Below are 26,428 nucleotides of genomic sequence, written 5' to 3' on the forward strand. Positions count from 1 at the left end.
ATATTAAATCTACTGTTCCTGCAGCTGAGTGAGAACGCTCCGTTTCAGGGTTTTCTGATTCACACGAGCCACCCCTCAGTATTAAGCATACTTCTGTAAAGCTCAGCGATACAGCAAAATCTAGCTGGACATCGAGAAAGAAAACTAACAAGTCAACACACATGGATAGCATAACATGTCACAAATATTTCCTATTTTGTTGTACAAATACTTCTCTTGTTCTGGCATTTTTGGCAGATGCAGATCCTTGCATTTAGTTTAAAGGCAATTCCAGCATTGTGGATTTTATACTCACATTGGCAAACAAAATGCCTTGGAGGCTGGACGAGCCAAGTATCAATGGGACAATTTGCGCATCTTTTCATGTAACCTCTTGGGTTTTTTTTTGCAGCAAACAAAACTTTGCATGGAATTGCCCTGAATTTATCACTGGTTTTTAACAGCTGAGCCCACAGATTTAAAAACAAATCACTGTTATGAATGGTGGACTTTGCACCTTAATGAGATAAAGGAGCCACAGCCGCTGTTTAACCCCAGACGGGAGGCCAGGCCCCATCCAGCGGGGCTCCTCGGCCTCTATGGGTTCATACCTTGGCGCTCTGCAGGATCTTTTTGTTGCCTCTATGCAGTTCGAAGGTCTCCTGGAAGTCCAGGTTGGTGGAGGCCAGGGAGATGGTCAGGTTGACTCCGCCCATGTATGACAGGATGGCATATTCTGATAAAGCCTGCAGGGCCACGCATGTGTCCTGGAACATCAGAGAGAAATGAAAATGCAGGTGAACAACAAAAAAATAACACCCATCCATCCATCCAATCCTTTATCCAGGACAGGGCTGTGAGGAATCTTATCCCAGGAAGCAGAGCAGAGGGGACACCCCAGGCAAGATGCCAGCCCATCAGAGGACACACACACACACACACAATATGGATAATTGGGATGCCACAAACAGGAAGTGCATCTCTTCGGACTACAAGAGGAGCAAAGAACATGCAAACTCTACACAGAGACTGGCGGCAGGACCCCCAGTGCTGGGGGAGCGAAGGGAGAGTGCTGCTCTGCCAGAATGTTATATACTTCCTGTACTCTGTTAATATGTTTATAGTGCAAAAAGTGAGTGGTACAGGGCACAAGGATGAGGGACACCCTGGATAGGTTGCCAGTCCATCACAGGGTACACACACACAAATGGACATACACACACTCAGACACACACACACACATTTGTATTCATATTTTTGTGGGACCATCCATTCATTTCTATGGGCATAACCCTAATCCCAGCAATGACGACCTTAACCCCTACCCAGCCCTAACCTTAACCATAAGTAACCAAACAAAATATAAGACTTTTAGATTTTGATTGCAGTCACACATTTTTATAAAATTGAGTTTCCCCTTATCGGGATTGATTGACACATCATCACAAACATGAAAGGTTTTTATCACATTGTGGGGACATTTGATAAACCAACCCCCCCCCCCCCCCCTGACACACACACACACACACACACACACACACACTATGGGCACTTGGTCTGTATATTACAGCCCTTCACAATTTTTTTAACATTTTAAAGTGTAATATATATAACAGAAAGTTTTCTCTGTAACAAACATCGCTTTGTGCGATACTAAATCAATCAAAATAAAGTGTGTGATTAGCACATAGGAAGTGCAGGCCTGTGAAGAGGAAGCCATTGTCTTCGCAGGGAATGAGCAAACACACGGTGCGGGGCGGGGGGGGGGGGTCACCTGTGTAGAGGAGAAACCACCAAGGGAATTCCTCTGCTGGGAGAGCCACTTCACCACGGGCAGGGCGGACGCCACGTCCCCCAGCAGCGAGTAGGTGAGCAAGCCATAGGCGGTCATTTCAACCTCCGCTGACACGACTGCGGGAGAACGGACACCAGAGCGAGGGTCACTGGCGGCGTGACTTAGAGCCGTGCTGAATTAACACAGAACTTTGGTCGGTTAAATACAGAGAAAATGGAGAGTGAGGCGTCTGTTCCTGCATCTTTACACTGCAAATGCAAGCGATTATGTTTCACTATAGAAATAAAAGCACACTTGCAGGCTTCCTTAATTGGCTGGAAATACATGCGTATGAAGGCAGGCAGCACAGGGAGGCTCTTTGTGGCACCTGACTGAGACAGGCCGTCACTGAAGCCCATGAAGGTGTCCTCATCTGTCACCGTGCTGCCAGTCAGGCTCCAGTGGGTGAAACCATCTGGGGGGGGGGCAGGGTAAGGAGAGACGGAAAATCAAACATGAGGTGCAGGGAATGACCACGTGTAGACGGCACTGCAGAAGAAAACTCGCAAATCCAAGCGGGGTAGAGGGCTACAGCGGACCTCCTAGGAGACTGGACGCACACACACACACACACACACGCACTGCATACCCTGTGTGATAGCCATGTGGTTGAGCCGCCGCAGGGCGAGGGGGGCATAGGGGCTGCGTAGAAGCGCCAAGGCGTAGGCCGACAGAGCCGCGGTGTACGGGTCATCGGCGGAGTAAGCGTTAGCCTCCAGGAAGCCCCTGGCCTTGGATACTGCCATCTTCTCCTCCTGGCAGAGGGCAGAGAGCAGAGAAGGCACAGAGAAGGCTAATTCCAACAGGAAGGGCTCGTCCTCGCAGGGAACCAGGCAATATCCAGAGCTAATTCAGCATGTGACACACAACACACATCACCTTAAGAGGCCTTTAATCGACAATCACCAAACAGAGCACCAATGGGCCCATTAAGCAGAAAAGAGTCAGTGAAATTGCACACGCAACTCTGCAATAACCAATGTTTGTGTGTGTGTGTGGGGGGGGAACCAAATGTCCCTCACAATGTAATAAAAACCTGTTATTTTGACATCGTGGAGACCATTTCTTGGGTCCCCACAAAGATCTGTGTATGCAATCAAAAAACAAAATGCCAAAAGTCTCGTACTTTCTTTGGTTACTTCTGGTTAAGGTTAGGGCTGGGTAGGGGTTAAGGTTGTCATGCTGGGATTGGGGTTTTCCCCATAGAAAGGAATGGAGAGTCCCCATAATGATATAAGTATATACCTGTGTGTGTGTGTGTGTGTGTGTGTGTGTGTGTGCGTGCGTGCGTGCGTGAACAAGGATGATTAAGAAGCAGAGGTCAAAGGTTAGATGTCTGTAAATGAGATTCTGGTTTTCAACAGCAATGAAAAACATTTGCAAGTAAAATTCTGAGATGCCCTGCAGCACTGAGGGTCAGAGCCAATTATAACAATTAGATCGTGCGAGTCTGGAGATGGCTTCCATTCTGACTTCACAAGGCAACCTGCTGCAATTCGAAATCCTCTAACAATCCGTCCGTCTATTCATCCATCCACATCTTCATATCGCCATATCAGTAGTAAGTTTGGTCACTGACTGCTTTAAGATGCCCTTTACTTTGCTGATCTAGCCTGTCCTGATTTATCTCGCAAGATAAAAAATGAGCCACTGTGCTTAGTTTCCAAACTTTCTATTATCAAATATGATCCTAATAAACTTTCCAACAGCCAGTAAAGCTGTCAGCCATATTTTTTCCCCGATGGATGGATGGATATTTACCTTCTGGTTAGCTATCTAGTGTGATTTGTGTTATTTTGTTGGAAGACTTTGAGATATTTTCAAGTGGAACAATTTAACAGAGAATCAACACAAGGTGCAGCTTGGAGCTCGGATTCATAACCAAACAGCCTACAGAATGTTTAAATGTTACTAGCAATCCCACATTTAAAAACAGAAAACAACAATATAGCTGCTAAAAGCTTCCTAATTCCCCATAACTCAGGAATAAGTCACCTGTCTTTAAAATTTTATTTTGAACTTTGGTCAAGCTACTCAAATTATCTTCCAAACTATTTACCTCGCCCGAGGCATGTTAAATTGGCACTCCCGTCTGTCAGGACCATATGTTACAACTAGAGTTACAGCTATAACAATGATAAGATCCATCCGGTCAGATTTGTTATTTCTAAAAAATGATGAACATACCAGAGGATCGAAGAGAGGAACAAACCCCCATAAAAACTGATGGAATGGGAATGTAAACAAGGTGTGAGCTTTGCAGGCTTGGACAGTCCCGCAGGGCCTTCTGTATAAATCTTAGGATACGGCTGGTGAGGATGATTGAATTTCCGACAACTTAGCATAATGGAATACTGCAGAAGTGAATCCAGAGCATGTCCTCTGTGGACCGGGGAATGCAAGCTGAAAATCGGGGCTCGTCAATCTTTAATATGACCGTCAGTGAACTCGTGACACCTGAAGGTCGCCTCAGTCCAGTTCTCAAGGCGTACAGCACTGACCTGGATGCCCCGAACCTGATCAGAGCTAAGGGCGAAAGTCCAGGCCAGGTTTAGCAACCTGCCCCGAGGGAATATCAGAGTTTTCTGGGGGGAGCCTGAGAGGTGAATCCCTTACCTCAGTAGATATCCCCGTCTCCAGGAGGGCCGTCACCACATATGCAGTCAAGGAAATTTTCCCATGAATCCCACCCTTCAAGAAGATGTACATGTGGGTCACTCATGTGTCACTGGCCAAGCTGCATTTCTATGGCTAACAGCAAAGAGCCTGGCTCTTTATCACTCTACAGCAGGTTTCCCCATCCGGTCCTCAGGGACCTACAGACAGTCCATGATTCTGCTCCCTGCTAGGGAGCTGGGAGGGAGCAAAAACGTGGACTAGCTGAGGGTCCCCAAGGACTGGATTGGGACACACTGCTCTACAGTATAATCTGCAAGGGCATAGGATTGGGTATGGATGGTAGGGACATATTATTACAGAAATAAATAACTTGCATGATAAGTTCAACCCCCTCTGCCACCTCAAAAGCAAAAGCGGCTTGATCCTCCCGCGTGCAAATCTGTCACGTAAATAACATATGCAGTCGGTGGCTTTCGCTGATGCTGAATTCACAATGAAACCGAAGCTAAAATCCGGATCTCAGAAGCGAAAGGAGCACAGAGAGCGAGAGAGAGAGTTAAGAGGGCAGGCGACTGCGGGCAGGTTTCATCCTGACAACAGGTGAGCATAACGTGCTGAACAGTCACAGTCAGTGTTGGGCATTCCAGGTCCAGAAGCTACAAATCCAGACCAAGATTTTGTTTCAACCAGCCAGTTGAGCATAAAAACTCAGTCACAGAGTTCTCAGCTGGTGGGTACAAACAAAATCTTGGTCTGGATTTTTACTCTCTGGACCCGAAATGCCCAATACTGAATACGATTCAGTAATGCACAATAGGTTTGAGGGGGTTGATCTGGGAACCAGGCACACAATTTTGTTTTTGGTCCAAAATGCAAGTGTGTTTTGGGGGACGGGGGTTCGGGCTGATTTGGTCCCTACCCATGTTAAAACCGAACTTCCTTAACAGAATTCTCTGTTTGCTGCAGTATAACCAGACTGTAAAAAAGATCAAATCATCAGGCAGATTGGCTGTTCCACTATCAGTTCTCCTCCCCATCATGCATCTGTCCTCTGATTGACGGCGCCCAGGAGAACCTGGAGGTCTTTGTTGAGGATCCTGCCCATAGCTGGGAAGGAGCCCTCCTCTCGCTGGTGTCTGATCAGCCAGGCCTTGGCAGCCTGCAGCTCCTCCGGGTCGATGAAGATGAACCCGCGTGACTGAGAGAAGGACTTCAGGACGAAGGCCGTCAACCTGACAAACGGGGCGGAGCACAGATTGACACTGTGGTACGTGACAGCTGCTCCGAATAAAGTCAGATTCTGCGTGGCTGGGACGGTCCAGCGACATAGCGGAGTGTAAACAGGGGACACGGGATCACATTCCTCATCCTGACAGAATCCACACACAAGACAGCACCACAGAAAAAAATAAATAAAAACATGACGACACCACAGTGGGCTAATAAACACCTTAATAATCAGATAACAGCCCCCAGAGGAACCTAGGAGTTTGGCAAGGAGTGTTAATTACAACATTATATACCATGGCGGAATTATCCTCAGAGCGGCCAAGCAATGATGCAAGGTACTCGTGAAAGAAAGGAAATAAATGTTCTTTAAATTATATACATAAAACATGTATTTTGAGACTTTATAGCAGGAGCCAGGCAAAAGAGGTGGAGTATTAAACTGGAGTATTAAATCTTCTCTAGCTGGACCCTGGATGTTATCTTCCCCCTGGGGGAGGGCAGGAATGGAGCCTTGAGTCTTAAGGAATTTTTATAATGTTAAAGTAATATTGTGTCACTGGCTTTAAGAGCCCAGCCCTGGGAAGTGTAAAGATGATTTAGTGCACAAGGAAACACAGGAGACACCCCAGCGTCCCATGCAAGTCTCCCACTGCGCCAGTGCCTGTCGCATCCCTCCACTGTAAACAAGGCGCTGAAGTCTCCCACTGCGCCAGTGCCTGTCGCATCCCTCCACTGTAAACAAGGCGCTGAAGTCTCCCACTGCGCCAGTGCCTCTCGCATCCCTCCACTGTAAACAAGGCGCTGAAGTCTCCCACTGCGCCAGTGCCTCTCGCATACCCTCCACTGTAAACAAGGCGCTGAAGTCTCCCACTGCGCCAGTGCCTCTCGCATCCCTCCACTGTAAACATGGTCTGCTGAAGTGATTTTGAATGGAATTCCTTAAGGAGGTAGATTTTTAATATATATCTTTTTGTCATTATTCAAAACAATCTGCTTGTATTTGGCATTTAACGGCCTTTTGACCAGCTGCAGTCCATTTGCCGTAAAGAGACAGCAATGCTTAAGGGATTAGGGAATCACAACGGTTTTCTGGAAAAAAAAAAAAAAAATCCCCTGTGAATGATGAATTGCACGGCATTCCAATTCCCCTGGCTACCAGTCATTTTGTCATGCACTTTTAATATTTTCAAGCCGTGTGGTGGAAACCAGTGAAAAGCGACTCGTTTGGAAGACAAATTATAATAATTAAGAGTAGCTGGAATAGCCTCTAGTCTGTGTTTGCGGGGTTTGCATGTCCTCCATCTCCCAGAGCTGAAAAACATGCCCTTAGGTGAGATGATGACTTTAAGTTGCCATAATTGTGTGATTGTGAATGCGAGTGAATCCCCTGCTATAGCGTCCTGTGTCTCCTGGGACGGACTCCGGGCCCCAGGCGGATAATTTGCAAAGACGGATGGATGGAACAACAGTCAAGTTGAGTATGTATGACAATCCAGGTGTAAACTGCATGAATGCAAACAATAAACCACCCTGATCCGACTGTCTTTTTCCAGACGGACTTTACCGATGCTAAGAAGTCGTGTGACCAGGTAAGTTAGTTGATGGCTTGATGTTACAAAAGTTCAGCGGCCTGAGAGTGGAGCTGCTGTTGTGCCAAGGTACTTAAGCGGAGTTAGTAGAACAACTTTCCCCATGACCAGCCTGGATCGCACCACTTGTGCGGTGTGACGGGTGGGGGGACAGCGAGCTGGGCTGATTGGCTGGGAGCTAGCGGATAACACCAGCATGTGGCACTCATTGGAAGCAGATGCCCCCGGTATGTGGCTTATGCCGTCAGAGGCGCTGCCAGCTCCATTAGTGCCCCAAGTGCCCTACATTTCTTGACAGATAAATATGTTCCCCCATTCTGTGGGAAGAGCGCATGGGTGGCCCACAAAACTCCTGCACTCCCTAGAGCAACAAGGCCTGCTGAGAGTGTTTAGTATCTCCAAACTCAGGTGACAGCCGGTTCCCCATTCCTCTGCTGCCTTTTAATAAGGAGCTACAGCTTTTCCTGGTACAGCTTAACGGAACGACTCACATTATTACGCCGCCCTCACTGTTGTTGCAATAAAATATGACCTACGCTAATGACTACCTGTGGGCCGTAAAAAAAAAAAAAGGTAGCCTGTTCTCGAAAATTCAACTCGTCGCTAACGCAAGAATAGAGCAGCGTTTAATGACAGCCGGCTCACGGGCATCGACGTCCGCTAGTGCCGCGCTGCCCAAAGGCGCTAACGCTCACGGAAGCTGTGGTGCCGTAGCGACGGATGTCTTCCCGATGCGCATTTTCCTTCACCACAACTTCCTAAAAATATATCCTGAGCCACTAGTGAGCGGGGAGGCCAGACACAGGTCAGTACGTACAGGCGAGGAACGGCGAGCCGCGGAGGGCTAACGCTAACCGCTAACCCTCATGAACGCTAAGGCGCTGGTAGTGAAGGGCAATCCCAGGCCTGACGTAACGGAGGTACCGCCATGCCGACTCGTCCCACGGCGGGGGCGATCCCGCCTTTGCCCCTTAACAGCAAATAAATCATTCCAGCCCCAGTCGGCCGTGTCACAGAGCTAATTACAAGTTCGCGTTTAATACTCTGGAGTTTACTTAGCCCTGTGTTTTGCAGCGAGAGCCCCCATTAAATATAATAACACCTCCCCTGGCTAATAAATCGCTTAGGCACATGCTTCACCATGAAGTCATTCGGTTCCGCTTCAGTGTCCGAGGAGAATACAGAACTTTCCTGACCCGGTTTATGTCAAAGTTCCAGGTATTATGAAATACATACAACATCCTGCTCAGGTGTGTAAACAACATCTTAAAACAACAGTTTGAATGGAAAAAGAAGATGGCAACGCGAAGTCAGGAGACCTAGCAAACAGTAGTGCACCAGATGTGCTAACAGTCTAAAGCTGTATGTTACTACACTTCTAATCTATTATTAAAATGCAAATTCTACGTTTTTTAGAACACAATGCATTAAAATCTAAAAACTTACTTGAAATTTCATTTTCCTGTTGCTACACAGAATCTTGTAAGAAGTCTTGGATAAAGGTAGCGTGACCAGATAATCCATATCAGGGAGGACACTTTGAGTTACTTCAGGTTTTTACAAACTACCTTAAATCTGAAAGGCTCCTGGGCTTGGCTAAATAGTTCAGTTCTTCTTGCGCTTCAACTGGTTTGTCTGTTTCACATTAACATTAGTGACACGTGCATGATTATAGGAGACTGACCAATCAGCACATAGCAAGAACTCAAACTTGAAATCCAGGTAATTTAATAGAAATGTTAGTTTTCAGATCACTCCTCATAGTGCCCAAGCCGACATAGATTGTCTGGTCACCCTAATAAACGAGCTGGTTAAGCTTCTACTCCTGCCAATAACAACATTCCCTAACCAATCAGATGTGGACGTAGGTAGGATTAGACCAACCACATGCTGCCGGATGAGTCCCTCTCGCCAAAGGCGCTGTAGGAGCCATCCTGCCGCTTATAGGTTAGCTGTCTCTGGTAACCTACAGCAGGAGGAGAACCAGTCAGGTTGTACCGTTGTGCAAAGTGTCAGAATCGGGGCTTGTGTGTGCGGCCATTTGAAAGTCCAGGCTGGGCTTTCTGCTACCTTGCAGCAGGTAGTCTGTGGCCTCGGCCGCGACCTCGGGGCTCAGCTGCTGGGTCTTCTGCAGATACTTCAGCACGAAGACGTTGGGTGCGAAGTGGATCATGTTCTGCTCACCGCAGCCGAAGGGGAGCCGCAGCAGGTTGTCCAGGTTGTTGAGCGTAGGACCCATAACATCCCCTGTCAGAAAGTCATCAGCCATGTCATGCCCAGCTCTACATCATAACACGCCATGATGGTGTCACTTATAACACTGTAATCAAGGTTTTCTTAAGCTACTTCCTGGCTGACAATCAATGCCATCTCGCCTCCCAGGACAGATTACAGTAAACGCTCCTCCAAATCACACCCTAGTCAGTCCGCTGTCTTTGCCATGCCTTGCCATTTGGGGGCAGAACTCCTGCTGGCATCTGGCAGATCTCAGTATATAAAAGAAAATCAAGATACTCTGGCCAATTTACATTTTCCGGTTCTCCTTTAATGTGAAGAGGCTCTTCATCTGGAGGACTTCTGGTGCATATTAGATTCAAACTGTATACTAAACGTTACAACCAAGCCTGAATGCAAAAGACAAAATTTGTCTGTTACCAGTAACTGAATCATTTGATACAGGCCATAGATAAGTCGTCATCTGGCCGGGTGACGGAGTGACAGGTATGTTGGAATCCTCACCGATCATGGAGGCTGTGGCCCTCTCCGATCCAGGCACCACATTGTGCGGGACCCCCAGGGTGAACGCCTCGTTGTGGTTCTCGTCCACATCCTCCTTGCGCCAGATCTTGAACTCCCCTACGGAGCCCCAGCCGGTGGAGAATCCCACGTGCCGCACCTGAGCCAGCAGGGCCCCCCCCCACTGCATGATCACCGTGTCGTTGGAGGGCTGCACACCGTGGCCAACCTGCCATGGAGAGGTGGGCCACAGTTACCGGCTGTCCTCTACTGATCCACCTCTGAAGCAGCAGTGCCGGACGGCAGGGCCCGTTATCCGGGCCTGAGGGAGACAGGCAGGCCTGACAGCGCAGAGCAGCAATCGGTGTGTAGACCAGCCTGCTGGAAAACCCGGCCTGCTGCTGGGGTAGTGAGGCCCCCTGTCCCAGCCAATGGAGCGGAAGCCTAACAGGATATGACAGCTTCCAGGATACAGTAGGCCGCAGCTGAACAAATACACATGCATGACAGCGAATCGGAAAGGATCCACCACAGCCATCATTCCAGGCAATAAAAAGCCATCGGAAGCCAATTAGACTTTGTATAAAAAACCGTCTGATCCACACTGGGATTTACAAGTTGCAGGCTCCTTGTAAAAGCTGGTGTCAGGCTCTGCCAAATGCAGCCCACACCACCTTATTATTTCAAAGACCCTTTTGAAAGTGAACCGGATTTACAGGTTACCGCTTTGAACTTCATTCACCATTTAGTTAAACCCAAGAACACTTAATACTCAAAAAGGATGTTGGAGACAGTTCTAAAAGCTTCTTGTCGCTGTAATTAATTACATCCGACTATGTTCTGCTCAGTATCGTTTCTTTGTTGGTCCCTTCGGTGCGGCGTGCGTGTTTTTTCCGCCGGCGGGTGACAGCCAATCGGCACGGCTCGGCGAAAGTGATCATTGACATCAGTTCCCACACCTCCTTCCACATGAGCTCACAGCCCTGGTGCCAGCAGTCGGTGCCAAGGCCTCTGCTGGGCACGAGAGGAAGTCCACCAATTCTCCAGCAGCCTCTTTGGCGACCAAATTTCCGACCTGGAAGGATGCTGTCTGGCTCATCTTTCCGTCTTAGTTTTAATCCCTAATAACTCGGGTAGGGAGTCAAATCGGGTCAAATCGAGATGATTCTTTGGATTATTTTACTGCCCCCTGGAGGACTAATAAATCCCAAGTTAAATATATTGTCATCTGCAGTCTTCGACTCTGAAGTAGATCTGGTGCTTACCGCTAGAGTCGTGCCACAAAAATGAGACAGACAAGATTTGTCATATAATTAAGCCTTTTTCTTTGCATCCAATGAATGAAACTTACCAGTCACAGACTGGGAGGACTGGGGATAAATATCAAACTGGGTGGGCTTTTCTAATGGATACAGTAATCATGCTACATAGCTTAGACTCCCCCAAAAACCACCGGTGTTAAGCAAGCCACTTGAATTCGAACTGAAAAAAATGCCTTTCCTGTTGTGTCTCCCCTACAGGTCAAATGATGACGTTTATGTCTGTCGTATCATCTGCAGAACTTTATGGCGGAACCATATAACGATATTCTGAGTCATACAAGAGAATATAAAACATTTCCAGTTTCGTCTTCATTAGTTCTTGATTGTGTTTACTGTGTTCCCTCACCATCACGCTGAAGAATAGACCGCAAAGGGCAAATGTCCGTTGTTACTAATTATTAGCTATTATCACTCCAAGATTGTGTTGTCTGCTCCCCAAATACACACCACCCTCGGGGCAGATCTGAGTCCGCCCACTCCGTTCCTCACCTGGACCACGCCGCCCTTCCAGCTGATCCAGAAACTGCGGAACTCGTCCCAGGAGAGGATGCCGGGTGTGACGGCGCTGGCCACCGGGTCGCCCATCTTTCCCAGCGAGATCCAGGAGCGAGTGTTCTGCCTACCGCCCAGCACTATCTCTACCATCTCGGCGCTGTCGTGGGGGCTGGCCGACAGGGCGAAGTGGGCGTCGTTGTGGGTCTTCACCGCCGCCTCGAAGTGCGTCATGCGTCCAGGCTTCTTCACGTACTGGTACTCGTATTTGTTGGGTGTGGAGATGTGTATCCTTTCTGAGAGCGGCAGAGAGGTCCACCATGACGAGCCTGAAAGGGCCCCCTGTACGCACTTTTAGGGCACTTTCTGCTAAACACTCATTTTGATATTGGCATGTCACTGTGTTATTTTGGAAATGCAATGTTTTCATGTAAACACAGGCTTTCCCAAGCGCTAAATTTAAAACAGGTAGCTACTATGACACTCATTTTCACTTTAGTAAATGCAGGTTTGACGTAAATAGAGAGAAGTGCTAATATTTGATCTCATTTTCACCCAGGTACAGTGAAAGGTATTACAAGAACAGGAGAGTAGCCAAAGGCTTTGACTGCTTTCATTCAAAAGCGCCTGGTGACTTCTACAGCATGTCCCGCCTCAGCCAGAACAGCGGCTGCTTTTAAACAGACTATTTCGTACCTGCTCTGCACATAAAATGTGTTTCCCTAAAGTGTAATCATAAACAATCTTCTTTAAACTTTTTACTGGAAAGGGCATTCTAAAGTTCACTCGTAGAAATTCATAATCGCGGTAGTACTTGCCAGTTGAGTGCGGGAACATATTATGAGGGACTAACAGATCGACACAGTCCGATTGAGCTTGAAAGCTCAGCAAACAATGCCAATTTTGAGAGGATGTTTGCCAGGGCAGGGCATTACTGACCGTTGGGGCAGAAGAAGACACTGTAGGTGTATTCCCTGGGTACGCCCTCTGGCTGTAGGGAGGAGACACAGCACAGTTCATTTTCACCACGTGCATCACTGTAGTGACATTAAGCATTCTTATTGCACATGGTCCAGGTGGACAGGCCTGCACTGCTCCCCCCGTGCCCCCCATGCACCTCCACCAGCACGCTCCGGCGCACAAAGTCCATGCCGATAGGTGTCCTCCGGTCCTCCGTCTCCTCAGGTCCTCTCCCTGGTCTGGTGGCCTGGAACGCATCGCTGCAGCACCCTGGTTCACTGTAGGCCACGGCACGTGCTGCAACAACAGCGCGTCTGCACCATTACTCACTATTACAGTGTTTCTCGATTGCTTTGGCACATTTCCTGAAACATTCGTAACATTCTGAAGACTATAAGAGCATTTCTCAAAACAATTCATGCATATAGCACAACAATATGGTTTAGGTGCAAAAGCCTGTAACTTAGCCAAAACAATTCTTATGTCTCAAAGGCAAATAATTCCACCAGAGTGTCAAAATGCTTAGATACACTGTCAGTATGTCAGTGTGAGTATGCTCCTGAGCTCCACAATTCTGAATGATAGACGGTTTCCACTCTCTCATTAGTCACTTACTGATCATTTTTTTTTAGCAAACTGTTACTTATTCATGTCAAAGACACCAGTTTCTACAATGCAAGGCTTTACATTAGTTTGTAACGTTCACTCACATGCACATGTAACTTATTCAGATCACCAAACACAGCACAAAAGCAAACAAAAAACAGTCATGCAACACTGTATAACAACGATACGAAACGGCGATACAAGAACAAGAGAAAAACAACAGAATCGTGAACTATGGGAACCAAAAACACAATAATGCTGTTTCACTGCAATTTATGGAATATATCATATTCACAACTTGGTTAACTGTTTAGGTGTAAATGTTGATGTTTAGGTGTAAAATTATTACAGTGGGAATCTGAATGATTTATTTTGACTAACGCGACTGATTTTTGGGCTAATTCTTATAGTATAGCTAATCCTATAAGAAGCAAAACTAAATCATTCGTGAATGAATGAAAACAATGAGAAATAACATTCTGTTGCGAGACATCGATTTAAGGGTGTGCAGGTTTACATATGTAGTTATGAGAAGATCCATTTTCATTTGAGAATTTGTCCAAAACAATTAACACCGTAACGAAGTTTAACAACTGTTTCAGTATGCTTATAGCAGCAATACTAATTAATAACAGCAATAATACACAGTAAATATACTATAAATAAAATATTGATTATATCATGCAGGGGTGTAGCCTTCTGGTTACCTGCCTGCTCCACACCATCTCCAACATACATGGCCCACCCCTTTGCACGTCGGCCAATCAAAATCCTCCAACTACACTAATGACACTTAATTCACTGTTTACACCATTTTCAGTAGATGGGCTCATTCACTGCTATACATTTCTTAGAAAAAATGTAAACTGACAGACAGACCGATAGATTTGCCATTTATTTATGGTCAAACATGCAGCCAAGATCCTGTCTGTTCTACACTGGTAATGACATAACCAGGCAATTTTATTGGACAATGTTAATTTTGCCCAGAGTGGTTTTGTCTTCACTGCTCTAGCTTTCAAAAAGCAGAGGTGGTTAAGTAGTTGTTTCCAAAGTAAATCTTAAGAATTCAAAATTACTTTATTTACCAGAAGCTTTTATCCAAACCGACATAGAACTGAAGTCAATCCCCGACAGTATCCCCACAGCTATTGGTGGTTTAGTGCTCAGGAGCCTGACGATGAAATCCATCTGCCGACTGGGATTTGGAACCAGCAACCTTCCGGTCACAGGCAGAGTACACTTGCCCAGTGAGCCACACCTCTCCTGCATAAATGCTGGACTTCCTCTAGATGGTCACTTCATATACGCTCACTGGTGCCCAGCTTCAAACACACCTTAAATTAAACAGTGCAATACCTGTAGTTACCTGGAACATAGACGGGAGAAAACATCCGCAGGTTCTACCAAGATCTCTGGATCACTGGATTTAAAGTCCAGAGCGATAACTGCTACACCACAGAGCCTAACCCAGATAATAAACAGTCACATATGCAAACACACATACGCACATGAATTTATTCCATCTGAGTTTTTCCAAATAGGAACTCAATCTAAGTTTAACTTAATAAATTATTAAGTAATATGACATACAAATTATATGTCTGAGCAAGACTGAGAGACATACAGCCATAATTCTATGGTATAAAAGATAACAGCATCTTCAAAGATATGGTTTATTGGATTGATTCTTAAAGAAAAACATGTAGATAGGGACCAGATCAGCTACACCTCCAAAGGTTTAGCACAAAGGGAGTAAGTGCCTTTGTGTGTGTGTAGTGAGAGGGAAGAACTCAGTTCAGGGGCAGGGGAGAAACCACAGGGGCCCCGTGGGCTGCAGTGACCCATAAACCGACCTGCATGTCGCCGAATGTCTCAGCAAAGCCCTGCTTCCAAACTCACCCGGCATCCGCTCGTTAGCGTGTCACATGATGCACGACACGGCACAGCACAGCACAGCACAGCACAGCACAGCCCAGCACAGCCCAGCACAGCCCAGCACAGCACAGTCTCCCCAGCCACCCCCAACAACCAGTTACCTTGAACTGGCAAGATACGTTTATTTATACAGCATATTTTCAAGCACAGAGGTTATTCAAAGTGCTTTAAAAAAAATAAGATCAGATAAAGGCAATCATTAAATGTAGAATTTAAAAAACCATGACAATAAAAAAAAAAAAACAGTAATTAAAAATTATAAATAAAACACCGAGTAAAAGTAAAAAAAATTTAAAGTAAAGGAAAAAGCATCAACATTGATGCTAATCAAAGGATGTTTTGAATAAAAATGTTTTGAGCCTGGTTTTAAAGGTGGCAACACCTGACGCATTTCGAACCTCTTCAGGGCGTCAGTTCCAGTTATGAGCGGCAGAGACGCTGAATTCCAATTGGCCTTTGCTTACTTTACGATATGCACCATTCGTTTGAGAAAACAGGATGTGGTTTTCACAATGTCAACGACTCTGCAATAATGCAATATAAAAAAAACCTCACCTTCTTATCAATACAACCGCCGCTCATTTAGCGATTACCTCAGTTAGCGACCCTTTGAACACACAGCGGCAAAAAATAATTTTCCGACCGAGGCGCGCATTTACGACCAAATTTCGTTCGCCTGATGACGATGCATGCCGGAGTGGGAGAGCTCATTGAAAAAGAATGTAGAAAATGATGTTAAAAATGTCCCCTTAATGAAAGATAAACAAAACTGAGTAGGGAATGTTGAAGTAAAGTTGTAAGCACTGTAGTGATCACACCTAGGCTACCGTGATTTTCACTTCATGACCATTTCGCTTAACGGAGCTTAGTAGCTAAACGAGGAGCGGTTGTATATATAATTTTTTTTAGCAGCCAATCTAATCTTAGGCATCGTAATGATGAATCACAGACACAGAGATGTTTCTTCATGTCCCAGAGCAGTGTGGAAGCAGGTGAGAGAGCATGCTGTACCTGTGATGTTTGATGCGCCCAGTTCAGCGAAAGACAGGACGATGGATGTGGGGGTGACCTCCCCCGCAGCAACACACTTCTTGCGGGTCAGGTAATACTTTCCAGGGTGCCCCACAAACTTGATCCCTTTGGGCACAGATACCTTGACATAGACCTGCAGAATGGAGTTGTGGATTCAAAAGATGGTCACTATGATAGAAAATGGAAATATGGATGGATGGATGGATGGATGGATGGATGGAGATGCTAGAGTATCACCATAATGACCTACAAAAATATATTTTCTTGTAATAGTAGATATAATAGCATATAAAATCCCAACTGCTGACTTGGTGGTCAGACCACAGTAGGCTGTGAAGGACATGCATCATCAGTAGAGACTAATGCAGTAGTATTATATTACATGTACATTTACCCATGCAAAACAGAAGCAAGGACCAAACATTATTCAGCCAATTTTAAAAATGAGAAGCCCTTCACCATTATGGGTTTATTTAATAGAGATTACTACTGACATATAGTGTGGAAACTATGAGTTGGACTAATGAGTGAAGGCCAGATTCTTCACTTTTCATTAAGACCTAGGGATAATTTATTTAACAGTATCGGAGAATACTGTATGTACTGCGATGTTTGTACAATAATATTCAATAATGGACTGTCTGAGGGTACAGAATAGAACTCTCATAAGTTGTTTTACAGGATATGACAGAATTCAAACACAGCATGTCATTATCATGTTTATATAGTATGTAAAATCTGAAAGCTACACTCCACAGTCCAGCAGCTACACTGTGTTATCGTGATGAACATGCACACATTACATCTTTCAAAATCAGTAATGCAGAAAGCAGTTTGTTCTATTTTACTGGCAAATACTTGAAATGAATGGACGTTGAAGCAGGCTACACTTGACCGTTCTCTACTAAAAGGTTCTGGCCAACAAAAGATGTTTTAAAAAGAACGTATGAAAATCATTTCACAAGCAAGCGTTGATGTGACACACTGACCCCTTAAAGTAAAACGTATAGTTATGTCAGTGGCTTTAACTCTTTCTCCACTGCCTTTCTCCCTCTCTGGCACCTTGACTCACTCTCTCCCTCACCTCTGCACAGGAGGGCAGGTAGTTATAGACTGTAAGGGGCACTTTGGTCTGCTCCCCGCGGATGACGCTGTACGGCAGAGTGAAGTCCACAAAGAATGGCTTAAATGTACGCAGCTCCGCCCTCTGGGCCAGGCCCAACCCCTTTTCCTCTGACAAGCCAATCGCCTCGGTCACCCAGGTAGTAATGGAATCAGGAACATCCAATTGCAGCTCAGCTTCTCCAGTTACATTGCTGCAACAATAAAAAATACAGATAATGTTAATGGTTCCTATTACACTTGCTTTATTAATCTTCGGGGGTGAGCCCTTCCGCAGCGCCAGGGTTTTCCCAAAAAAGCCTCATTCAATAAGCATTTACTGAAAGTTAATGCATGAATGAAAGTATAAAAATGACCTCTTGAAACTTATTACATTTTATCCTTTATCCCAAGCTGACCATAAATTTACAAACAGAACTGAAACTCAACTGAAAGTTAGTGACTGATGCATCCAAAATGTACATTAAGGCATATTTCAGTTCAGTGTTAATCTCAATATAAAAGTCCCGGGTTTTGGCGTAATAAATTACTTCAATTAATTGTTACCAGAAATACCCTTGTGTGTCGTTTTAGCTAAATTAATTTTAAATAGATATCTAACCAAAAGAGCTGGGGATGGCACTCGTCTGTTTTTGTGTCGTTCATTCTCAGCCTCAAATCTCATAAAGGTCACTCCTTCTTCGACCTTAAAATGTGTTTGTCCCCTTTCAAAGTCTGTCCCTTCCCTCATCCTCCCATTTCCTCTCCTTGTCTCTCTTTCAACCTCCTCTGAGTTTTGGCTCCACTTCCAGATCTGGTTTTACCCGCACAATCTGCTGTAGCTGCCCCCCCCCCCCGCCCCCCCACTACAGATTGACCTCCACTATCCGCCCCCCACCTCAAGCCTACGGCTGCTCTGCTGGGACCGCAGCAAAAAAACAGTAATAATGTTTTTATTCTCACACATGGGAGCACTTCGGCCCCTGGGTAGATGCCATGGGGTGGGATGGCAGTAAGCGTTTGTATACAGCACCATCTTCAAAACAAACTGGCCCAAGCAAACAAAACAAACATGCATTTTCAGAATGCCACTAAAAGTATAAAAATACTAACTGTGCAAACTGAAGAGCAAATCTCCGAAATGTACTCCGTCCATGTGATACATTTTCGGGAAAATATCTGTCGGACGTACTGAATTTTGGAAATTTGACTAAAGATCTTCATTGGATTACATGAGGACTGAGTGAGGTTTGGTTCCCAATACTGCAACATATAATGAGCTATTGAGTAAGTGGGTTATATATAATGAGCGACTGAGTGGAAATCGAGTACATTGTCCCGTAATGAACTTCAGCGTTTCCGAATGTGTCGCAGTGACGTAGATATTTGTTCTTTGATGTTATTATTTCCGATACACCGTTGAAGTCAGTTAACGAGCGTTTGAGGCTTTGCTGTGGGACGAGATGGAAGAATGAGGCACCTGATGTTGAGGCAGATCCATACCCACGTCTCCGGGAAAAACGTGCGCCTGCGTTTCTCTGCCCTGCGAACAAAAAAAAAAACAGTCTGACACAAGCTGAGAAGCACCAAATTACATTATGGTCTTTGTGACAAGACAAATACGAAGGCGAAGGCATAACAACCCTGGGGGGGCGGGGGGTGTAGGGGGGATATGTACCTGTATGGGATACTATTTAGAATACAAGCTGTATGATTTGCTGATTGGGTCTAATGATTTTTATAGTGAGAGAATGAAGACCTAGACCAGGGAAGGTATGCTGGCTGCTGTACAGATGCTGTCCGCTGATCTGTTAGCTACTTAGCTGCTAGTCAGCATGTGATTCCCTTTGCATAGAAACATCAGTGCTGGTGGAAGTCAGAGGGGCACGTTCTCCCCTAACTGCCCCGGAGTAACTGAAATGATCACATCTGAGGAAAAAATACACAGATGTATTATGCTAAACGATAATTCAGTGTTATAACATTGTAGAAAATGACAGATGTCACATTAAACTGATAGGGTGGTTAATCAATCTGTCGTCTTGTTGTTTTGGGCTAGAGGACAGAAAGATATAAATTATAGTGCAATTTCTGGAGTATTCTGTTTACATAGTTACCGAACCAAATATTGTTATAGCGATGGAGTGTTTAAGTTCAACACGCCAGCTTTGATTTAACTGCGGGACTGAGGGAAGCGTGTTGGGCGCGTGTGGGAGCCAGCAGACGGCGGCGGGGAACCTGGGCACGGCGCGGGGGGGCAGCGAGGCCACCAGCGTGGCCGTATGGGGCTGGAAGGCTGGCACGGCTTCATCGGTGTACATGCCCCCGCTCTGCCGGTGATTGAGGCTCACCAAGTCAGTCATCACTACCAGGCCGGCTTCCTGTGGCGGCGGTCAGGAGAGAAATCTCTGTCATCGTAAAGGAAGGCGCCCGGGTTTACTTTACATTGACAGCTTATACCTTGAAGAAAAAAAAAGGCAATCCAATATCATGATTATTTAAAATAATAAAAAATCCATCCATCCATCCATCTTTCAACTGTGTATCCAGTACAGGGTCAAGGGGGGGGGCCTGCAGCCTATCTCAGGCAGCATCAGGGCAAAAGGCTGAGGATCACCCCTAAAGGGACGCATGTCCATCACAAGGGACACAAACATATTTACATACATAATTACACATTGTGAATAAGGTGGAGGAATCTGAAGCACCTGGAGGAAATCTGCACAAATGTGACATCATATTGACAGAGAGATGGTTGATAGTTGCCCATCAGAATGTGATTTTTGGTTAAGGTTACATCTTGGCCCGGTTTCCACTTTCTTTGGCAGCATTATTTGTTAACCTCTCTGCTCCTCAGCAGGATCTCGCACCTTCTGCTCAGCTGGGATCGTGAACTCCGGCGGAGAGTCTGGAATGTCGGCGTGCACAAGACGATGTCGAGGCTCTTTTTGAGCGGCCGCCTTTCATGCGTGCAGATATTTTCAAAAATCCATGTGCGTCTCTCGCGTGTCTTCGTTGTTACGGAATTTATTTGTATTTGACAAATGGCTAAATGTACAAAAGAGCATTCTTCCTCACTGCCACACATATGGCTAACAGACACATGAACTTAAGAACGATGGTCAACAGTTATCCCAGATGATGGAGTCTGCAGGGATAGAAGACCTTTCAGACATAAATGATCATAACGACCATGATTGCTTGTCAAGAAATTGTTATGATGGTTCATGGGCTTCAAACGAAAATAGCAGCACAGCACAATCAACCTCCAGAACATGTAAGACAAAAGATCTGAACACAGAATCTTCCACTTTACTATAAAAAGACTGCAGACTGTCAAATCCCTATGCAATCAAAAAGGAGCTTACGTAGATCAACAAAGAAACCGGCATATAGTATTAGCTATCAGCTCATTGTACAAAGCAAAAAGAGAAGACAATTTATGGAGTGTAGAGATCGGAAGAGAAGCTTTCCCAGCAGCGATGCCACTGAAATAGTTCCATATTTTCTCTGCATTGATTCATTTTGAAAACTGTGGGCACACATGCTGACCGTGAAAGAGACGAGCTGACTGTAATTACAGAGGACACCAAAAAACAAGTGAGGATCCACGACCTCATGCCCAGTCCCCATAGAGACGAAGAGGTTGAACACCACGCTCCATTAAAAGGAAGCTTTCCATCTGCCAGCATCCAACAAATCCATGGCCAAAATGCGGCATCGAAATTTATTATGTGATTTAGCCGAGTCTAGTTATTCGGGGGAATATGCTGCTCTGTACAGAATAACCACCATACCGAGCACCTGAGAAGATCAAGGAAGTTTAGGTGGTTCTGAGCATATGATGTATGATGTGCAGAATGAAGTACTTATGACACATGTATCACAATTGCAGGTTCAAATCCCAGAATGGACTGTGTCGTTATAACGTTAATTACCTCAAAACACCTGCAGCTGTATTAACGTACATAAATTTAGATGGGGTAAATGCAGCAGTTAGGCCAACTATTAATGCAGACAAACAGATTAGCTTTCTTCAAAAGTGCTACAATTATGCTTCACCTCACCAGAAAAATGAAGGATGTCTTCGTTACAAACCTTAAGCACAAATATGGTCAAGAAAGCTGCAAATTATTCTATACTACAATTCTAAGGAAGCAAGGGTCGACATCCAGGATGACATGATGTGATGCACGGCTAATGGCAAAAGCTAAGTACCCACACAGGAGACTCACACCCAGGAACTAATGCTTACAGCCCATTCACTCACGTAAGACAGGAGCAAAATGATGGAAAATTGCATCAACTTCACATGTTCCTTTAGAAGCTTGGCAAGGTTGCGGTTGCTGCTCGAAATTGCTAGCAAGAGTGACTTTAAGAATGTTTACTGGTAGTCTCAAGTAATTCTAAGCCTGATTGTTTTGCTCGCTGGAAGTTAACTGGCTATTACGATGACTATGATTACAATTATGTGTTTATCAGATTTGTAAATTCATATTTAAATTAAATACAAATCTATTTGTCTTTTATAATCCTTGGTTAAATAAGGAATTTGCCCAAGATTACTGATATTCTATCCACGATCTGTTTTTTTGTGAGTTACACAGTCTTTGGTGAAAGAGCCTGGAAGGCAAAAGGCAGTTTGTCACACGGAGGGAACGACAATGGCTATTGCTGATGGGTTATTTTGCTCATCAGAACATTGGCTTTGAAAGGAGGATTATATGCGATGATGAGCCGCTGTTGGAATTTAAACAAGTTTGACGTCAGAAGTAACAGAGATGACAGACAGTCCATCTGGCTAAGCGGCAGCTTCATAATGGATGGACTGCAAGAACAGACTCACCGTGAAGGCAAAGCGGGCATCTTTGGTGATGTCCCAGTGCCAGGGGAACACTGACGAGCGCCTCTTTCGACGCGATGACAGTCCTGGCCACCAAAAGTGTCCGTCGTCCTTGGGTGCTCCAAAGGCATCAGACACGTCAAATTCAACAAGCTCCCTGAACACCTAAAAAGAGCAGGTCATGCACTGAGAAGATACATCACTGAACCTAGATAACCACTAAAATCCACCCGAATAGAAAGGTGGTTTCAGTGAGGCCTTCTGAAGGACCTACCTTGTCTATGCTGAGCTGGAAGCCAGGTTTGACGAGATAGAGACTCTTGTCCACAGCGGCCACGCAGACACAGGATCCCTTCTCACCTTTGACCCGCAGACTGACAGGGTCACCTGGCATCGACTCGTTGGTAGAAAGAGAGACAGACACCTGCACGAAGGCAGACATTTCAGCTCACATTACTACGGCTTTGCCAGGTACAAGACTGGGACTCCTTCTGGTACTTGAATCCAGAATTTTCTTTGCTATGTGTCCACATTTTAACTGCTACCTGCAGCCCCATATTCCCATACACATAAATAAACATGAAATACCGGTGTGTAGTTTGAAATACAATCAAAGAAGACATGGAAAGTGAAGACATGGAAAGTTCACATTTACAGCTATAAAAATGAACATCTGGGTGAGGAAGCTCTTCCTTGTCAAACTACTTTTTGGGGGCAGCGTTTGGCTCATCGGGTTGGGATGCTGTGCTGCTGTAACTGGAAGGTCAATGGGTCAAATCCTGACGCTGATACGGTGATTTTACCATTGGACCCTAAACAAAGACCTTAACCCCTAATTGCACCAAAGACTGTCTAACCATGCCGGCTCCAGAAAAAATATACAATGCTCTAGATAAAAGTGTCAGAAAAATAAATGAAATGCTACAATTTTGTTTTCTTTAATTACTCCGTGCTTTTTCCTTTCCACATAATCAGTACGGAGCTGAGTAAGGTAACACAGAACCATCCATCCTTCTTCAAATCACTTGGTCAGGGGCGCAGAGGGGGTTGGACCCTGTCCCAGGAAGCACAGGGTACACGGCTGGGGTTTTATCTGGGCCGGATGCCAGTCCATCGCGGGGCACACAGTCACACACTACGGGCAATTAAGAAAGACCCATTGCCTAACTGCATGTTTTTGGACCGAGTGAGGAAATCGGAGGATCTAGAGGAAAAGTGTGTATCACAGGGAGAACATGCACCCTCCATACAGAGAGCAAAAGTGGGATTTGAACCACCCACCCTTAAGGTACGAGGTCACAGCGCTACCCACTGAGCCACCATGACAGCCTGAAACATACAACCGTTCTTTAAAATTAAAATTACAGTAGAAATGATTCAACCTGATTCTCGAAGCTGGGCTGCACGGGAATCTGCAGGCTGTCGGTCACTCCCTCCCCGTTCTCCCGCACGTAGTACACCAGTAAGCGACTGAGCGGCGTCATACTGGGAGTGACAGCGAAGGCCAGAGCGGAAACGCAAACGTCTGCCTCACTGTGTGCCGAAGAGGCTGCAGAGGCTGAAAAAGGCCCAGAGGACGATAAAGTAGACAAGTATTACTGTTGAAAAAATGCCAGCAAATTCTGGCATCTAATGAGGCAAGACGTGTCTATACAATACAAGAGCAGTGATACCATATGCTCTGCTGATAAGTTTGCATGCCACTGACTTTAAAAATTCAGCTTAGCCTTTTTTGCTCATTGTTAATTTAAGGCAAAACAACTACCAGCTAGCTAACGACGTTAACCATAATTTATTCCGACTTCTCTAATACTGACCAGAGCCACTAGGGGGCAACGTGGCGTGGATATTTTTGTCAAAGGTGACAGTTGCTCTCTTGGCACGGTGATTGGTGACATTCGCCAGCTGTTTACCAGACTGTACAATGTTTCCGCGTGAAGCTATCTCATAGTGCAGTGTGAAGTTACAGGGGCAGGTAGATTTCAGAGCAATCTCAGCCTCCTGACCAACCTAAATGCAAAAAACATTCAAATAAGACCTAAAGCAAACTGCATATCAAGACAGTTAGTGAATATCACACATATTAACTAAAAGACTCAGTAAGTTGTATGAGTTATATTGTTTGCCCAATTATTCTTCCACTAAATTAATATTTAAAAGTAACGACTTTTGCAAGGTACAAGATAGAGAAGGAATATAATGGTAGTAGTTAAAGAACCAGGAGAACATACCTGCAGAGGTCTACTGGGACTCTGTAGCTGGATGTGACACTTGCTGGGTGAATACCAGCTGCTGATTGACAAGTAATTAGGAAGGTACTGGTCTCCAGCTGGCCTGCCGCCAATCGCCGTGACCTTGGTCTGTAGCGGAAAGGAACAATCAAATAGCTGTGACACTAACTAACATCACATCTCCATCTGTCTCATGGATCCAAAGGAAGCTGTATTATGTAGATCCTTAGGAGGGAACTGGCCTCAACGTCAGCTATTACAACTCGAACCATGTTATACTGTGAGCTTCACATTAAAAAGGAAAGTTCACTCCTCAACTTTGTAGCTGACCATACTCAGTTTCCCACTAAGCTTTTTGCTGTGTTCCATGTGAACTTCCAAGTTCCTAGTGGGAAATTTCAACTGGAACGGCCCCTAAAGTCGGAGTTCTGACTCAGAAAGTCGGAGGAACCTCTGCAGCCCAGACCTCAGAATTCAAGATGGCTGCCTATATACTATTTAATTTTATTTGTGTCTCATTAAGTTCAATCTAACCGCTATCGGTGGACATGTTGCTACAGTGTTCGTATGCACAAAATACCCCGTAATGCATTGGTACAAACTGCTAACAATAGCTAACAATGAGCCTGTCTGGAACTGGTATCGCTAAATGGCTTTCCAACTTCTTGTACTGGAAAGCAGTTACTGTGACGCCATTCCCAGCTCCGACGTCCGAGGTAAATGGAATGAAGCGTTAGAGATATTAATAGGTAAAGAGCAGCCTGGGATGGTAGAATGTTCAGGGGAGTAAGAAGCCTCTTTGGATAGTTCTATAATGCTAAATTATTTAGACAAATTCTGGTGACTTAGTTGATAATCCCACCTTTCTACTCCATCCTAACACACATTCATAATGTCCTTCAAAACCCCCGCCGCACCCTGATACCCACTGACCTCCAACCAGACATACTGAGCGGCTGTAGGGATTGAGGGAATCTCGAAAACGGCCTGGCCCGATCTGGACGTCAGCTCGCTGGTGTACACGTTGTCCTTGGGCGTCAGCTCAGCCTTTACTCTCACCTTAACCCCGTCCGCCGGGCTCCCATCTGGGTAGGTCACCTCCACCTGGGTCACAAGGGGACCCGGGACGAGTGGAAAGGGAAGACCAATAGAGAAAGGGAACAAGTGACATCACCACAGCCTTACACACAGAGCTGTAAAAATCTCAGATTTTATCTTTACTTTTCATTCCCATATCGCACAATTAGCAAGCTCTGTTTAAGCAGAACAATCCTCTGTAGCACACGAATGAGGCTACAAATGCTACAAAGAGTTAAAGTTCTTCTACCTTGCCTTTGTAGGGTAGACCAGGTTTGAACTGCTTGCGCGTGTCCTTGGAGTACTTTATGTCGATCAGCTGCTTATGGACAGGTGTCGAGTCATGGATCATGGTCTGCCGTCCCCCATCCACACTGTTCACTGACGCCCATATGTTGACCGTGCCCCGGAAGTGGTCAGCCACGTCGACGGGCATCATTTCCCGTACGCAGAGGTCAAAGGTCACAGATCCTTTGATCTACGGACAGTTACAGGAGAGAGGGAGCAAATGTGCCGATCTGTAAATCTATTAGTGCCTCAAAGTCAAATAAACTTTCAATACATGGGAACAGGGTAGATGTTTCTTCAGCTCACGTCCATGGTCTTCACCACTGGATGGCCCAGTTCATGACGGTAATATCCCACTCCGTTCACCGTCATGTTCACCGTCAGCTTGCCCACTACTGGTTTCCCAAATGTGTACCTGAGCAAGAGGAGGAGACAAACAGATATACATCCCAGTGCTAACATTTAAAATAATGTATAATACTCATTAGCCTGTTCAGTGTTCATAAGCATACATACCCTGTATGTATACTGAGTGTGTATACTCAGGCAAC

The 26,428-nt window shown here is 45.4% G+C and overlaps 1 protein-coding gene across 1 annotated transcript in view; it reads right to left on the reverse strand.

The window, feature by feature from the left end:
* The window catches only part of cpamd8 (C3 and PZP like alpha-2-macroglobulin domain containing 8), a 48,211-nt gene that overhangs the window by 14,354 nt on the left and 7,429 nt on the right, over positions 1 to 26,428 (reverse strand). Inside the window, exons 10-33 of the mRNA XM_072699924.1 lie at positions 26,184 to 26,292; positions 25,840 to 26,067; positions 25,446 to 25,616; positions 24,513 to 24,641; positions 24,099 to 24,291; positions 23,664 to 23,839; positions 22,556 to 22,705; positions 22,285 to 22,446; positions 19,677 to 19,819; positions 18,919 to 18,981; positions 17,422 to 17,653; positions 16,317 to 16,470; positions 12,919 to 13,058; positions 12,741 to 12,792; positions 11,799 to 12,097; positions 9,991 to 10,216; positions 9,322 to 9,498; positions 9,136 to 9,217; positions 5,508 to 5,664; positions 4,430 to 4,504; positions 2,403 to 2,568; positions 2,142 to 2,228; positions 1,754 to 1,890; positions 591 to 746 (exon numbers count right to left, since the gene is read on the reverse strand). Coding sequence (XP_072556025.1) covers positions 591 to 746; positions 1,754 to 1,890; positions 2,142 to 2,228; positions 2,403 to 2,568; positions 4,430 to 4,504; positions 5,508 to 5,664; positions 9,136 to 9,217; positions 9,322 to 9,498; positions 9,991 to 10,216; positions 11,799 to 12,097; positions 12,741 to 12,792; positions 12,919 to 13,058; positions 16,317 to 16,470; positions 17,422 to 17,653; positions 18,919 to 18,981; positions 19,677 to 19,819; positions 22,285 to 22,446; positions 22,556 to 22,705; positions 23,664 to 23,839; positions 24,099 to 24,291; positions 24,513 to 24,641; positions 25,446 to 25,616; positions 25,840 to 26,067; positions 26,184 to 26,292 — 3,664 coding nt within the window. The remainder of the gene's footprint in view (positions 1 to 590; positions 747 to 1,753; positions 1,891 to 2,141; positions 2,229 to 2,402; positions 2,569 to 4,429; positions 4,505 to 5,507; positions 5,665 to 9,135; positions 9,218 to 9,321; positions 9,499 to 9,990; positions 10,217 to 11,798; positions 12,098 to 12,740; positions 12,793 to 12,918; positions 13,059 to 16,316; positions 16,471 to 17,421; positions 17,654 to 18,918; positions 18,982 to 19,676; positions 19,820 to 22,284; positions 22,447 to 22,555; positions 22,706 to 23,663; positions 23,840 to 24,098; positions 24,292 to 24,512; positions 24,642 to 25,445; positions 25,617 to 25,839; positions 26,068 to 26,183; positions 26,293 to 26,428) is intronic.

Source organism: Paramormyrops kingsleyae, chromosome 15, assembly GCF_048594095.1.
Source record: "Paramormyrops kingsleyae isolate MSU_618 chromosome 15, PKINGS_0.4, whole genome shotgun sequence".
In the NCBI taxonomy this organism is placed as follows: domain Eukaryota; kingdom Metazoa; phylum Chordata; class Actinopteri; order Osteoglossiformes; family Mormyridae; genus Paramormyrops; species Paramormyrops kingsleyae.